The sequence below is a fragment of the Rhinolophus hipposideros genome, assembly GCF_964194185.1.
Source record: "Rhinolophus hipposideros genome assembly, chromosome: 10".
Classification (NCBI taxonomy): Eukaryota; Metazoa; Chordata; class Mammalia; order Chiroptera; family Rhinolophidae; genus Rhinolophus; species Rhinolophus hipposideros.
In genome coordinates this window covers 55,365,403-55,378,496 of record NC_138056.1, presented here as the reverse complement: position 1 = coordinate 55,378,496, position 13,094 = coordinate 55,365,403, and the positions used below count along the sequence as shown (strand labels likewise).

General features: G+C 38.1%; 1 protein-coding gene across 13 annotated transcripts in view; it reads right to left on the bottom strand.

Annotated features, from left to right (window-relative positions):
* ANKRD42 (ankyrin repeat domain 42) overlaps positions 1 to 13,094 on the bottom strand; it is a gene marked incomplete at its 3' end in the record, with an annotated part of 59,944 nt that overhangs the window by 15,934 nt on the left and 30,916 nt on the right. For 7 of the 13 annotated variants that reach the window (XM_081064043.1, XM_081064040.1, XM_081064045.1 and 4 more), the window contains exons 9-11: positions 12,852 to 13,027; positions 6,082 to 6,208; positions 2,768 to 2,912 (exon numbers count right to left, since the gene is read on the bottom strand). In XM_081064043.1, coding sequence (XP_080920169.1) covers positions 2,768 to 2,912; positions 6,082 to 6,208; positions 12,852 to 13,027 — 448 coding nt within the window. Of the gene's footprint in view, positions 1 to 2,767; positions 2,913 to 3,291; positions 3,351 to 6,058; positions 6,209 to 12,851; positions 13,028 to 13,094 lie in introns of all 13 variants that reach the window. The other 6 variants (XR_013994288.1, XR_013994290.1, XR_013994289.1 and 3 more) reach the window with 5 other exon arrangements.

The window sequence follows — 13,094 nt, the reverse complement described above, 5'->3', positions numbered from 1 at the left end:
AAAAGACAGGTTATATGTAGGAGAACAGAAAAAATAGGGCTGGTGAGGTTTAATGCAGGCTAGGATGAGATAATATGTGAGAAAGCACAATAAAGTTATTATTACCAAAACCAGTTATCACTATTAATGTGTTGTTATCAAAAAAATATTTAAGTGCATAATGTATGTAAAATTATCCTAATAATTTTTTTTCTAGATAAAACCTATACTATTCCAGATTCTTTTAAAGGGGAAAAAGTCTTAAAGGTATAGTTGTAATCAATCATAGGTCCTGACCAGAGGTGGCAGGCAAAAGATTTAGTTAGAAGTTCTAGAAGAATCTACATAAATAGGTACTGAATGAAAAGTTAATTTTATTTATACTTTATACATGTAGACTCCAAAATAAATCAATCCCTTCTACTCTCAAATGCAGAGGGCTCTACACATTTATACAGCTACTGACTATGCTTATTCAGCTCAAATACAGAAAATGGAAAAAGGAGAAAAGGATACGATGAGGGGAGAGTGTAATACTATGAATACTATTACACAGAAAATACCTCAGGATTTCTACACAGTATTTCCTTTAAAATCAATACAATGCCATGAGGTAGATGTTATCCCCCTTTTAAAGATGAGGAAGTTGAGACCCAGGAGCTCTTGCAGAAGAAAAAAAAAGCAGTGCCTGGGTTGCAGCTGCCATTAGAAGTCAGTGACATTTGCTCATTTACAAAAATTGGATAACCTAAAGCAGGACTTCACAAAACAACAGGCCCAGAGTACGGGGACCTTGAGGTGGCTCCCCTGAAAACCTGTTGTTAGACAGCAAGATTTTAGGGAAGATGTGCTAGACAGCATGAAATCAAACCCCACCCGTAGAACAGACGCTTCTGGGCAAGAAAAGAATATTTTTAAACAGCAAAAAAACCTAACATTTTCTAAGTAGACAATCAATGTGGAATGACTCAAAAGGTGCACAGCTTTGGTGATCTCCAAAAGGTCTAGGCAGCTAGAGAACATCAAGTTTCTGCCTTTGAAGAGACTGAGAGTCAGCAGAGTCCCTGCCACTAGCTGGAGAGGGAATGCTTGGAGTACAAGTGGTAGTTTATGAAAAGTATGTGCCCTCTATTCCTCTTGCCAACACGACATGGCTGCACAAGCTGGCCCCTCTAATCAAGTTTCCCAGGGGCAAACGGTGGCACAAGACGAACATCGCAAGAATAAAGAGAATTGATTATTTATTTAACAATTAATTATATCCCTTGGAAACTTAAGCCCTGATGACAACCAAAACCCAGAGAAAGTGCTTCCATTTGTATATGCATAGAAATACATGTATGTGTTTGTAGATGAATAGAATTTCATCTAATATGAGACATACCAAATCGTTAACAGTGGCTTCCTCTGGAGAGTGGAACTCGGTAGGGAGAGGAATGTCTGACGTGTTTTTAATATTTTACAAGCACATGTACTATTTTATTATTTTAAAAGTGATTATTAAAAAGACTAATGATTAGTTTGTGCAAAATAAAAAATTTTTAAAAAGCCAAGAAGTTTCCATTGTAGATCAGATTTGAGGTGATACAAGGCTGGAAGAGAATTCACTCACCCATATGACTAGAGAAAAAATTTCCCTCTGGAAAGAAAATATGACATGTACCTGAATCCCTACATTGTGTTACATGAGCTGTCCAGAAGGGTCACAACATGGCTGTTACACTCACAGAAGAGAGTGAGGGTCAGAGTGTCCCCAATGTACTTTCCGCTTCTTCTACTCGGAGACTACAAGCCCTGAGATACAAGGACCACTGCGGTTTCTTGCTATACTTTCAACTCTGGTTTCTACACTCCACCTGCACTTCTGTTTTTGTTCTTTGTTTCTGTTTCTCATATCAGTTTCGTTTTAGCTTCCTTCTACATATTTATCCTTTTTATTTATCACGCTAAGCATTTTCTATAGTCTACAGCTATATTCTGAATCCCAAACTCCTAATTCCAGCTGAGAATTATAAAAAAGAGTTAAGGTTATGGAGTCAAAAGTTAGAGATTGAATACCAACCCCACCATTACTAGTTGTGTGAATTTAGACAAGTCACTTACCCTCTCTGAGCCTCAGTTTCCTCAGATGTTAAATGAGGGCAGATCAAATGACATATGAAAGAACTTCGTAAAGTGTTACAAACGTTAGTTTTTATCACTCTATGATCAGAACAAAGGGATGCTACGACAACGGCCATGATGATTCCTTTCTATTCTTAAAACTGCTCTTTTGAGGAGCTGAAACTTTCTTACATGGATTCCATTCAAAGCAGTTTATTCTGGCTATTTAAAATGTTAAAATACATATACTCTCTAACTGTCTTAAAATTCTTATTAATTTGTTTATAAAAATGTATTTTTTCCTTATATGGTACAATTATAACACATACTACACATTTATGAACCAGGCTGCTGTTCTAACCAATATGTAAATAGATATATACGTATGTATGTGTGTATAAAGTTTTATAGTTCTATTTTTGTATAGTATATACATATATATTTTCATATTCATGTGTGTGTGTGTGTGAGTGTGTTGTAATCTTTACAACGTTCTAGAAAGAATAAATTATTATCTCCATTTTATAACTAAGGCATAGACAGGTTAAATGACTTGTTCAAAACAAAAAAGGGTATAGTCAGGATTCAAATCCAAACAGCCCCAGTCCAAAGACTGTAGTCTTAGCCAAGCTACTCTTGTATGCTAGTTCTTGAGAAAGATAAATGTGTTAAGAAGGACACCAACCACAGCCACAAAGTTGGGGACCTGAGTATTTTCCAGGGTCTCCCTGAGTTGATCCACCTCTGCTCGATACTCATCCAGCTGACATTCTAATTTTTCTCGACGTACTCGTTCATATTCCAGCTGGCTCTGCAGCTCTTGGATAGTTCTGTCAAAAGAGATTTTGTTTTCAATCAATCTCCAGTATGAACTAAATATTATTTTCGTAATAGTGAAAAGTATCTATGTATTGCATTTAAGGCAAATTAAAAAATTAATTGTTTATTCATTGTGTATTGAGAAATAATATAAATAAAATAACATGTATTGAGAGTCTACTATGAACCAGCACTGTTCTAGACAGTGGGGATATACAGTGAATAAAACAGGCCAAATTTGCCCTCTTGGGGATTACCTCAGCAGTGGAGGAAGAAAGACAGTAAAGAAAGTAAATAAGTAAACATGGTATGCTGGAAGGTGATAAATGCTTAGCGAGAAAAAAATAAAGCAAGAAAAAGTAACATAAAATGTTATCGAAGAGGGGTTACCACTTCATACACAGTAGCCAGGGAAGGCCTTACTGAGAAGGGGGTTTCTGAGCAAAGTCCTGAAAGAAATAAGAGAGATAATTAAGTAGACATCCAAGGGAAGAGCATTGCACACAGAGGGAATAGCAAGTGCTAAGGCCCTAAGGCAAAAGCATACCTGGTGGACTGGAAGAAAACCAGGGGCCAATGTGGCTGCAGTAGTTCAAAGTATAAAAGGGATCCAGAAAAAGTAGAGACTTATAAGTCATAGCAAGGACTTGGCTTTTACTCTGAGTGAAATGGGAAGCCACTGGAGGGTATGAGCAGAGAAATGGCATAATCTGACTTAGATATGTTTTGCTTAGATTTGCTTTTGTTTTTTTAATGATATAATATTTACTTTGAGTGAAATATAGAAATATCAAGTCAACAATTCAATGAGTTTTGTATCTACCACAGCTACCACAATATAGACTACTTCCGTCACCTCAAAAGTTCCCTCATGCCCTTCCCAGGCAATCCTCACTTCCATAGGCAACCACAGTTCTGAGTATCTATCATGTTAGATTAGTTTTGCCTATGCTTATAAGTGAAATTGTGCATATACTTCTTTTGTGCTTGGCTTCTTTCAGTCAACAGTGTGTAAGATTTATCTTACTTAGGTTTTAAAATGATTACTCTGGAGGCTCTGTTGAGAAGAGAATGCAGGGTATGGAGGCAGAGGATTAGGGGGTAGGGACAGGAAGCTGGGAGACATTATCAGAAGATGTTAAAACAAATGCAGGCAAAAGATAATATGACTTGAACAGAGTATATTTTCCCCCTGCCTTATTGCTGCATGGTGAGGGGAAGAGAATTCCCAAGGCATGCTGGGTTGGCTACCAGGTGCCAAGGAGGGCAGTCTGAGAGAATACAGTGGTAGCTCTGGGAGGGAAGTGAGTGGGGTTAAGCTTAGGGATAGGGAAGAAGAATGTCCACTGTGGATGCCTCGATTCAGCAAATCACACCCAGGACAGAGTAATACAACCATATTTTGTTGTATTGTGAGTTTGAGCTAATGGATAACCACAAAAACAAAAGGACATCCTTCAAACCAGTAGTTATCCAGTTTTTCTTTACGATTAGATCTAGGATCAGGATTTTATATCCAAAGAATAAATGTCTTAAGATGCACTCAATACAAAGTGGAGAACAAATACTGGAGAATTAAAGCTTACTCAGAAGAAACACGTCAGTCTCAGCTTACATGAAACTACATTCTGGCATAAAAGCTAAAGCAATCTTTTAAAATAAAATTCTGTTCAAAAATCACATCAATTGTATAACCATTTCATACTGAAATGTGAACATCAGAGTTAAAAGTTCCATTTAAGGACTATTAAAATCATAATGATCTTAGATAACAGGTTTGGAGTCATACAGACGGGCTCAAGTACTCTCCCCTCACCCGCCTTTATGCAAGTAACTTAACCTGTATATTAAATCTTGGTTTCCTAACCCGTACAATGAGCTCCTGGAGCTGTGAGGACTGTATGAGATAATGTATGTAAGAGGTTTACCTACAGCCTAGCATATGGTAGTGCTCAGAAATAATACAAGCAGCTGTTATAACAGTAATCTGCCTTAGAAGAGAAACAAAGAAACCAAAATGTAAAGCTCATTATCTAGTAGGAAAGAATTGCTCCCCTGTGAAGTACTTTTCTGGACTACAAAGGAATCTAAAAACTTTCAGCTAGGCTCTTAGGAAAAGGCCATTACTAAAAATATTCTACATCTCAAAACTCTGCAATCAATATAGAGGAAATGGACGGCTATATGATGTGATTTGTGAGACACCAAGAAGGCCCCTGATGAATATATTTGATCTGCCATAGCTTCTTGGTGTCTAAAACCCCACTAAGAGATACCGCATTTTGGCTTAAGGCTTTGTTTTCTGTTCAAACTACCAAGTACTCATGAAAGGATAACATAGTAATCCTTATCAAAGATTTAGATGTTACTCTGAATATATTTACCAGACATCTTACTGAGTCTAGATTCAGAAGAGGGTGGAGGAGATCTTAAGACTATGACAAAAAGAGACCCAAGCAAAGGAGAAAGCAGCGGAAAAGGAGAATCCAGGTGTGCTGCTTTTTACAGACCCAAGTTTTGATTACACCAAAAGTCTCCTCTCCTGTCTCCCTTTGCTCCCTGTCCACTCTGAAATAGAAAAGCAGAGAGGCCATGGGAGAAAATAAATAAGCACAAGGCACCCTCTATTCCAGCAGCCAATTAGAGGGCACCGAATGTTCAGAGAGCCAATTTAGGGTACAGAAAGGAAAGGATGCCACTTCTCACTGCCTCTGGACATGAGAGCATTCTCTGATAGGGTATTACAGTCCGGGAACACAGGACTGGGTCTCACATTCGTGAGTAAGCAGTCCAATTTGATAACCATGGTCAGAAACTGTTGGTTGAAAAGCTCAAAGAAGCTGTGGTCTGGGAAAAAAAAAATCTTAACTCTTTACAGAGTTTCAGTGTGGCAAGATAAAAAGAGTTCTGGAGAACAGTTGTGCAAAAATGTGAATGTAGTTAACACTACTGAATTGTACACTTAAAAACAGTTAAGATGATACATTTTATGTTATGTGCATTTTACCACAATAAAAAAATCTTAACACTGTCTCCATCTGGGGGCTTAGGAAGAAAACAGGATGGAATCTTAAACCTTTTGATGGGGATTAAAAAAAACCAAGTTGTTGGTCAACAAACCCTCACATGGCATTTAGAGAGATAACTGAAAACAAACCATTCAAGTTTTGAGGACATTACTTTTCAGACTGGAGTCGTTCTTCCTTCTGCTTTAGATCTTCTTCTGTTATCCCTCCCAAGTGTTTATAGTTGCTTTCAGCAATTTCCAGGAGGTGTCTCAATTCTACAATTTTCTTATAAGCTCTGACTGCAAGACAGAATTGAATAGGAATGTCGTTTAGACAGATAACAGCTCCTGTGCTCACAGGATGCAGGTCCTGGAGTATATTCTTCCTCTAGAGCCAATGTCTGTGTGGTCTGGGGAGGGGAGAGACGGAGAGTGGCACATGCACAGAAGGATAAATATCCGTGACGGAATATTAGGATGAACAAGCAATGAAAACCCTAAATGGAGGATTCCTTTCCTAGTACTGGAAGATGAATCAGATAGTCACAACTATTAATACTATAAACAAGGTTTAAAGAAGACTTGCAGTGTTTTAGGGCTAGTGTATATTACAGGACCATGCAGAATCTGTATGTCAGAAAACTGGAAAACCTGAAATATGCTGGATTTATTTAAAATAAACAAAAACTAACCCAGCCCCCAAATGTTATGGTTACTTACTTATAATATCTATGCAAGAGGACACTGGGAGAAGGAAGTGTTGAGAGCTGCTTTTAGCTATTCTCCACTACCAAACCTATGATTTTTCTATCTTTTGTGGTAGTGCCTCTTGACCTGAGGTGATTTTCTCCCCATGGGATATATGACAACAACTGGATATATTTCTGCTTGTCGACTTGGTGGGTACAAAAAAACAGGCTATTGGCATCTATAGGCTCAAGATGCTAACATCTTAAAATACACAGGAGAGCCCCCTTCAACAAATAAATTTGTGGCCCAAATTGTCAATAGTGCAGGAGTTGAGAAATACTGCTCTATGGGACCAGGTCAGCAAATTACAGCGTCTACTCCCTAACACCACTCTGACTTATCTTTCAATAGAGTAGAGCTGCAGGTTCCAAACTGCATACATCAGAATCAACTGGGGTGCCTTCTTAGAATGTACATGTTTGAGCCTCATACTAGATCTACAACTTCAGGTATCAGTATTTGGTAAAAACTCCTCAGGCAATTCTGAGGGGCATACAGGTTTGGGAACCACTGAATCTACTAGCAAGAGAGTAGAGGGGATTTTTTTAAAAAGTTATATAAAAGAAACGATACAAAGAACTGTGGCTATTTAGCTTATACAATAATTCTCTATTACTTAAAAGGTTATGTTTTGAAAGAGCTGTTCTATGGGGTGTCATCAGGGGTAAGAACCAGGATGAATTGGGATGAGTTCCAGGAAGAAAGATTTTAAACTCAACAAAGGAAAAACCTTTCAACAAAACCAGTAAGAGCTATTATGTATTTGTGGAGTGCCTATGAAATGCAAGACACACCACACTAAGTGCTTATACATTTCACTCCTCACAAGAACCTTATCAAAAAATGGAAATGGACCCCTGGGCAATGGTGAGCATCTTGTCACTAAAGGTGATTGAGTGGATGCTGACATGTGACAGGGATATTGAGCCAGGAGTCAAATGTCAGAAGGTGATAGGGTGCTATGATACCATGGTCCTAAACATCATCCACTAAAAAATGTTGTGAATTGAGGTTCAGTTCCAGGAAGTCTGGGACGACAAGAAATCCAACCCGTCTCGGGTAAGATGCTCTGGCAAAACCTAGTGTCCCAAGAAGAAGTCATATAGTCCTTTGGGTTTCACCATGGAATAAAATTAAGTAGGAACAAGAAAATAGCACATGACTTCATTTACAGCGTCCCACCTGGGCACCAGTGAGCCATATTGTACTCATGTGACAAAGGTGTAAGAGTGCATTTGTATCGAACACACCACAGAAGGAAACTATTCTAGTCATGTTCTTGGTCCTTCCTGAAATATCTTCTAAAATTTTTGTAATTCATCGACAATGATCCGCCTCAGAGGTATCTCTTACATAAATAATTTTAGAAAAAAACTGAAATTCTACAATTCAACTGCTCATTTTCTGCAGTTCTAAGTCCTTGCTAACTCTATACGCAACCAACAGAAAGTAATCCAAGCACAAACAACAAAATAAAAACTAGACAAATTGGGTTTCATCAAAATTAAAAACCTTTTCACTGCAAAGGACATCATCAAGAAAGTCAGAAGACAACCCATAAAATAGGAGAAAATATCTGCAAATCATAGATGTGATAAGGGATTTATGGCTGGAAGTATTCTTCCAACTCAATAATGAAAAGATAAACAACTCAGCTTAAAAATAGGCAAAAGATTTGAATAGATATTTCTCCAAAGACATACAAGTGGTCAATGAGCACATGAAAAGATACTCAACATCATTAATCATTAGGGAAATGCCAATCAAAACTATGAGATACCACTTTACACTCACTAAAATAGCTATAACAATAAAACAAACAATAGCAAGTATGGGAAAAGGATGTGGAGAAACTGGAATCCTCATACATTGCTGGTGGGAATGTAAAATAGTGCAGTCACTTTGCAAAACAGTTTGGAAGTTCTTCAGAATGTTAAACATGGAGTTAACAGATGACCCAGGATTCCAACTCTTAGGTATAGAAATGAAATGAAAAGAAATGAAAGATGAAAAGAATGAAAAGAAATGAAAAGATGTCAGCACCAAAACATGTACGACAACATTCATAACAGCATTATTCATAATAGCCAAAATGTGGAAACAACTCCAATGTCCATCAGCTGATGAATGGATGTAAAAAATGTGGTATAACCACACAAGATTATCTGACAGTAAAAAGGATGAGGTACTGACCCATGCTACAGCGTGCATGAACCTTAAAAACACTGTGCTAAGTGAAAAGCGAGTCACAAAAGACCACATATGGTGTCATTCCATTTACATGAAATGCCCAGAACACACAACTCTATAGAGACAGAAAGTAGATTAGCAGTTGCCTAGAGATGGGGTTTGGTGGGAAGGGAGACGAGGGTAGGGGTAATGGGAAGTGACTACTAATGGCTGTGAGGTTTCTTTTTGGGGTGATGGGAATGTCATAAAGTTTACTGTGGTAATGGTTGCATAAATCTGTGACTATATTAAAAACCACTCAATTGTATACCTCAAATGGGTAAAAGAATGGTATGTTTATTATATCTCAATAAAGCTATTCTGAATTTCCCTTCAGGAAATTCTGAAGGGATCATTAACTCTGAACCTCTCTGTGAGGTGATCTAGGTAACTATTTGTTGGGAGCCCCTGATATCAGCATCTTCGGGTCTGCCCTTGGTTGCATTCACCAAAAAAGAGGCTTCCACCATTCCCTGGAGAGGAAGGTTCTGCCTGACAATGTTCTGGAAGCTCTTAAAAACTTTTTTTTTAATCTATACATAAATTAGCAATTTTCCTTTGAGAAGATAGTACAACCAGTTCTTCCTGCCAGAATAACTGAAAATACTTTTCAGAAAGTAATGAAGTTCTGCTTATCTGAATCCAATGCCTAAGCTCTACTCACTTTACTACAGCTGCCTTTGTTTTGGTTAGCCTCAGTTCAAACAGATCCTTCTCACCTTCTATGAAAGAGCGCCACTGAAACAGTTCTCATCCGTTCGTATGAATCACGGCTCTCTGATCAAGCATCATGAGAAGTAAAATTAGGGTTATGTGGCAAGAAAAGATTCTTTCAGGAAACATTGTGTTGGCAAGGACTCCATATAGGGAAATCCGAAAGCCTTGCTGCTAGTCACTGTGTGACTTAGGACAGGTAACTTAGCTGTTTTGGAATTCAGGCTCTTTACCTATCAAAGGATATTATACTAAATGAGCATTTTTTTAGATCAAAAACAGAGATATTACCCACTTCATGGGCCTACTGTGAATGATATATGTGGAAATGTTCTGTAAACTTTATAAAACATTACAGAAGTATAAACCATTATTATCAGGATTCTGGAGAATAAAAATTCTGGCAGGACAGTTATATGCTCCAACTGTGCCATCAGTAAAAATGCTACAGAAAGTAAAATGTGCACCAATTACTAGACTTCAGTTTGGTTCCAGTATGTTCAATAATAAATGTAATACTGAGATAAGCCAGTGTCCTGTTGCCTCCTGGATATTCATTTGCGTCAACCTAATCACATGTCCCCTTAAGAGACAGAAACATTCCCACTTTTCTCACTAATGTGGAGTATTCAATGTCGAACCTTTTGGTATGGACTGAGTGTTTGTGTCTCAGAGTTCATAGAGTTGAAGTCCTAACCCCCAGTGTGATGGTATTTGGAGACAAGGCCTATGGGAGGTAATTAGGGTTAGATAAGGTCATGAGACTGGGGCCAGGGGCCACAGGGATTGGTGCCCTTAGAAGACACAGCAAAGGGCTTGCTCAGTCTCCCTCCACTGCATGAGGACACAGAGAGAAGATGGCCATCTTCAAGCCAGAAACAGAGTCTTCACCAGAAACAGACCCCACCAGACATTGAGCTGGGACTTCCAGTGGTATTTTGTAATGGCTGTCCAAGCATATTAAGATACCATTTCATGAAATAAAACTTTCCCTGGTAATTATGAAAATTAAATCTTTGGCATGTCTCCATAATGCAATTTGTATTAATTTGGTGCAAAAGTAATTGACGTTTTTGCTATTTTTTTAACCTTTTAAACCGCAATTACTTTTGCACCAAACTAATATAAAAGAAAAAAACAAAAAGTACTTTTCATTTGGTTATAAATTTTTATTTAGTTATAAATCCACAAAACTATTTTAGGATATCCCACTAACAAATATGGTCAGGTTATTAACATTGTTATTGTGGGAATCAAAGAGCAGATGATCGAGACTTTTATAGCTTTAAAAAATAAAAAATCAGGCAGTTTAGGAAAACAAGCAAATATGGAGAAATGATGTGTCTGTTCACCAATGTAACCATAGCACCTAGAACAGTGTCTGACATGTCAAGGTACTCAATAAACATATGTGGGGTGGGCAGAGAGTAAGACAGCAGGACCATTTCTGATGCACTGCTGCAGTCAGTCCCTTAGTCCAGGGCTGTACACACAGGATGGATTCAAACGTATGTTGGATGAATGGAATGCCTTCCTTATCTGTTTCGGCCTATTTAAATCCTGGCCATCTTTTAAGGACAAATCCAAATTCCACTTCTGAAAAGCCTTCTCTGCTACTCTATCCTGAGAGAACAGTCCTTGTAAACTCACAACCTAACCTAATAGCCCAGGCCAAGAGTCTAAGAATCAACCATGATTACTCTCATTCTCTAACACCTTATATCCAAATCTATCAGCAAATCCTATCAGCTCTATCTTCTCAATACACCCAAATCTGATCATTTTTCATCATCTCCATCGTTCTCACCCTCATCTAAGCTATCACCAACTTTCTCCTGAACTAAGGTCACAGCGCCCTAACTGATCTCCCTGCTTCTACTTTTGTCCTGTGAAGGGAAAAGGGCTTCCCCCAACACTGGAAATTTAAAGGCAAAAACAGTCAAGGCCAACTGGGCCCTGATTCGGCTTTTGCCCACACCACCCTCCAGATAAAGTATGGACTTATTAATGCTGAATTTGAACCAAGAAACAGAAAAGCCTTATATAAATGTTACCTTAAAGGGAAATAAACCGATGTTTATGCAAGTTATTCTGGGAGGGTGGTGAAAGCTTTTAGTATAAAAAGGCTGAAGCAAAACAAGAACGAGGAGTTCCCGCATCACTGGCAGCTGTAGGCCTACATCAGGGACTCTAGAAGCCCAGGAAATCTGTGCAGATAGTCTGCATCTGCTCTTCTACAATTCTAATTTAGCATTATTGGCAAATTTAAATCTTATCAGGAACTTCTTCTAACCTTATATTGGCAGGTGAGTACGTTCTCTTCCCACCTCCTCCTAACGCATCTAAAATGTTATGCTCTGCCCGACCTCCCAGTCTATTCTCCACCGAGCAACTAGATTATTTATAAACATTATTTATAAACATAAATCAGATCACAAAATCCCCCCTCAAAACCCACCAATGGCTTTCTATTTAAAATATAATCTAAACACAAGATTCCTATTGGACCCTATTTGATTTGCCTGGGCCCCTGCTTTTGTCCCCAACCTTATCTGCCACCACTTCTTTGGTGATGCTAATACAATCAGCCACACTGATTGAGCTCCATTCCACCTCATGGCCTTTACGCACACTGTCCCTTCTGCTTGGAATATTCTTCTGAGATCTTCATACAGCTCACTCTCATCATTTATCTCTTCACAAGTGTCATCCGCTCAGAGATGCCTCCTCTAATAAGTTATCTTACCTAGAGGACTACCCTACTCTATTTTCTTTAGCATCTGTTTTCTAATTAATTATCTATCACCCTCCCTGACCACCACAACGACCAGAATGTAAGTTCCTGGTGGTAGGTGGGATTTTGTATTGTGCACTGTTTCTCCAATCCCTACAACAGTATCTAGCACATAGTAGACACTCAACAAATATTCGCTATTATTATCTGTAAAAATCATTTTCCAACTAGCCATTAAAATCCTTGAGATGTTTCTTTCCGTTTCCTATGATCCACTTAAATAATGTTGCCTCTTATGTAACATTTTCCTCCTTGAAGGACAGACATCATGTCTTACATATTTTATATGGCCAATAACCCTTACTATATAAATTGTACTAGTTCTGGTTCCCCCCAAAATCAAAATATTTTACTTTGTATATGGTAATTGTCTTTAGGTTTAATTTTCAGATTTGTGGTAAAAATGGGCTATGGTATTTCTTAAAGAATAAATCACAACAGAGTTTGCACACTTACTTCTGGCATCTGTTTTATCCGACTCATTAAGACATAAATCATCCCTGGCATCAGTGCTTCCCTCAACACCATGTCTTATAAAAAACTTCATATCATTTCCATCGATTTCATTCTCATCATCTATATCATATTTCTGTAGCCCCTCCAATAGCTTTACTGCTGCTAAACGAGCAAACCTGTAGAAAAGAATCAACAATTAAAAAGATCCATAATCATACTGCAATTTGCAGTTTAATTTAGGGA